Raw genomic sequence first — 3,851 nt, 5'->3', positions numbered from 1 at the left:
ATATCGATATCATATGTTTTTTTTTTATCCACTTTTTCTCCTTATTTTTCTATTTTTCTCCCATCCCAATTTCGCCTCGCCAATTCTCCCTTCAATTCTCCCCTCCCCTGTCTCGAACGTTGTTAGACCATGCCTCCCACTGGTCGGCTGCAATGTGGACGAAGCCTTGCATCACGTGTCCCCTCCGGTACACGAGGAGGCAGCCGTCGCATCTTTTCCCCTGCACAGCGCGATCTCTCAGCAGCGAGGAGTAGCACGTGGGAGGCTCACGCCGCCCCCGATACTTCCTGATTCTGCTGTACAGGCGCACCAACCGACCTGTAGGAGTCGCTGTCCACAACGTCCGATCCCCACCCACCAGCTTTCCCACCCTCTAACACTGCCAATTGTATTAGTATGAACGACCACCAGCCAAGTTGGTAGCAACGCCGAGAGCTGGGCTCGAACCGAGCATCTCCTGCGTTAGTGGCGAGCGCCTTGCCCACTGCGCCACTTAGCCGCCCTACGATATCATACGTTTATATACCAAACTCAATGACCGAAAAAAGGAATAGGCTGAATGAAGCACATGCTTATTTTTGCCTATCCTTTACAATAACAATACAATAACTAATCAAATGACCAATCATGATGTGCTGGGTGATAATAATAATAATAATAATAATAATAATAATAATAATAATAATAATAATAATAATAATAATAATAATAATAATAATTTCAATTTGTACCGCACTTTATATTTGTGAAAATCTCAAAGTGCTACAGGAGATAAAGATTAAAAGTTAAATGAATAAAAACAATTAAAATGAATAAAAACAACCAATGAAATGGAAGAACATAAAAAATTAAATAAAAAATAAATAATAAAAGTAAATTAAATAAAAAAAATTAAAATCAGCTGCAGCATCAGGACCGGTTTGACAGCTAGCTAGCTAGCATGTAGCATCATTAGCTTAGCCACCTAGCTGCTAGCTAGCTGTCAGAACAGGAACTAATCCTTAGGGAGGAGTAACATAGTCTCAGAGTATCTCACACACACACATAACAACACACACATAACAACACACACATAACAACACGCATGATGCAGAACAACACAAAGGTGGATTTAACTCGTGGTGTTGTAACAACAACGTCGCTTATTGTCGCCCTCCTCTGCCGGGAGCTAACCGGAGCGGGGTTCGGGCTCCGCGGGCAGGAAACACCGAGGCTTCCGGCCGGGCGCGCAGGCCGCGGCGACCACAGCACCACAATAATAACAACAACCGGAGAGTAAATAAACGTTATTATTATTATATTCTTCTTCTCACCGTTTGATATGAGTTTGGCGGACAGCTGGCGCACCAGCTCCGGTATCTTGTCCCACTGGGCCTCGGAGCGGCACCGCTCTATCTCCGTCTCCAGCCGGGAGCCGGACTTGCGAGCCGTCATGTTGGAGGAGAGGAGAGGGTTGGGTCGGTTCGGGGAGGAGGGAGAACCAGAGGAGGACCAGCTGCTGCTGCTGTGACGCGGCCTGTAGGGTATATCTGCAGAGCCGCACGCCGTCTCCTCCAGCTGCTGTGATGACGCGTGATGACGCGGCCTGTAGGGTATATCTGCAGAGCCGCACGCCGTCTCCTCCAGCTGCTGTGATGACGCGTGATGACGCGGCCTGTAGGAGAGGGTTAGGTCGGTGAGGGGAGGAGGGAGAACCAGAGGGAGAACCAGCTGCTGCTGCCTTTTTGAGCCTCATCAAAAAAGTGCCCTTTTTTTTTTTTACCGTTACGCATATAGACTGCCCTTCCAACTGAAAAATGTCAGGATAGAATCAAAATATTAGGTAAAGAGAGAGAGAGATGCCCCATATTCCATTGCAGTTTGCACGGCCTCCTCAGTGTGCCTCTCCGCGGACCTATATATTTTATGCATAGCGTGGGTGGTGATGATGATGATGATAGAAACCGCTGTGGCGCATACAGGTGAACGCTGGTATTACACTCACTGAGGGACACGAAGAAGTCAAGTCCGATGGGATTTGGGAATCTCAAATACAAATCGGGATTGGAATAAAAAATGCATTTATATTAAACAATACAGAATATACAGCACTTCTTGGGGTCTGTAGGGTAAGCACTTATTCCCTCCCCCCTGAACATTTATGGAGATGTATGGGCCTTTTAAGTCAGTGATAAAAGTGTCTTTCAAGGATAAGTGAGCTCCTGCACTGATTATTATAGTTCAATATTCAATATTTGATCACCAAAACCCCCCAAAAAGCATAAAAAGGGGGCCCCCCGCCCAAAAAGGGCCCTTAAAAATCGCGCTCGGTTAATATATACACACAAGTGTAGTGCCTTTTTCAGCCTTTGAGCACCTGCCCCTCTAAGTCCTGTGCACGTCCCTGGGTGGGAGAGAAATATACATACGGCGGGGACTCCGGGGAGAGAATATATACATGCGGTGGCCGGTGGGGAGGAGAATATATACATACGGTGGGGAGGAGACTGTACATTAGGAAGAGATGGGTGGGTGGGAGAGAAATATACATACGGTGGGGAGAGAAATATACATACGGTGGGGAGAGAATATATACATACGGTGGGGAGAGAAATATACATACGGTGGGGAGAGAAATATACATACGGTGGGGAGAGAATATATACATACGTGGGGAGAGAAATATACATACGGTGGGGAGAGAAATATACATACGGTGGGGAGAGAATATATACATGCGGTGGGGAGATAATATATACATGCGGTGGGGAGGAGAATATATACATGCGGTGGGGAGAGAATATATACATGCGGTGGGGAGGAGAATATATACATGCGGTGGGGAGAGAATATATACATACGGTGGGGAGATAATGTCTATTAGGAGGGGGTGGGGGGGTTGGACATTTACGTGGCCAGTTTCAAATTGCAGCCTCCCGTAGGTGCTCTTTAACCCTTTCACTGCCGCACTACAGAAGGTTAACCCTTTACTATCACCAGGCATGCGTTGTTCATGGTACGGGGTAGCACGGTGTGGGACCTCACTCGCTATTTGCATATCAATAGCTCCGGTCGTCAGGTGTGTTAAATACGTTCTCAGACACATTCACACCTAACCTTGTTGTGAAGACGTGTTACATTCCATTCGTAGAGGCAATTAGGCACTGTCTTTAGTCTGTGCCCAAGCGAGGGGACATTAAATGCGCATTCGCGGGAGCGCGCGCACGCGCAGGGAGCGCGCGTGCACGTGGTGCGTGTCACCCCAGATGATTTCAATAACGCACCACTGACTATCACACCGGCGATAGTAAAGGGTTAACCTTCTGTAGTGCGGCAGTGAAAGGGTTAACCTGCTGTCGTGTGGCAGTGAACGGGTTCCGTTTGGTAGTGAGGCAGTGAAAGGGTTTAGAGCGGTTTTGAATGTGGGTAGTGATTCACATTCCTTTACAGCTTTGGGCGTTCACATTGATGTGGCATAATTGTGAAACGTGTTTAGTCCCTTGTTTGAGCCGAATCTGGGTTTAACATGATTTGTTGGTGCGCAGCACAGGCATCACCCACACTTTCACAATTTCCCCACAATTTGTCTCGTTTTTTATTATTATTTATTTTCAATGTATGTTCGAAATAAATAAACGCATTCATTCAAGATATCTGGCCTCACGCGGATCTCACAGCTGTGCCCGCACAGTGCAATACTCCAATTCAGCCATTGGGTGGGTGGCGCTGCAGCCATTGGGTTCTTGCCTTATCCACTCCAGTTGCTGGGTTGTACCGTAGGTGGCGGTATGCGCCTTTCTGTGGTTGCGACCCGCCATTAACTCCAAAGAAGAAGACGATTATTATTATTTTGAAACCTAGAAACCGGAAAC

The 3,851-nt window shown here is 47.0% G+C and overlaps 1 protein-coding gene across 1 annotated transcript in view; it reads right to left on the bottom strand.

The window, feature by feature from the left end:
* LOC311248005 (tetratricopeptide repeat protein 7B-like) overlaps positions 1 to 1,435 on the bottom strand; it is a gene marked incomplete at its 3' end in the record, with an annotated part of 13,601 nt that extends 12,166 nt beyond the window's left edge. The window contains exon 1 of the mRNA XM_084338971.1: positions 1,314 to 1,435. Coding sequence (XP_084195097.1) covers positions 1,314 to 1,434 — 121 coding nt within the window. The remainder of the gene's footprint in view (positions 1 to 1,313) is intronic.
* Between the last annotated feature and the right edge of the window lie 2,416 nt (positions 1,436 to 3,851).

The sequence above is a fragment of the Notolepis coatsorum genome (assembly GCF_963971535.1).
Source record: "Notolepis coatsorum genome assembly, contig: SCAFFOLD_1150, whole genome shotgun sequence".
Taxonomy (NCBI): domain Eukaryota; kingdom Metazoa; phylum Chordata; class Actinopteri; order Aulopiformes; family Paralepididae; genus Notolepis; species Notolepis coatsorum.
Note: the sequence above shows the minus strand (reverse complement) of the source record. Positions and strands in the feature narration are given on the sequence as shown.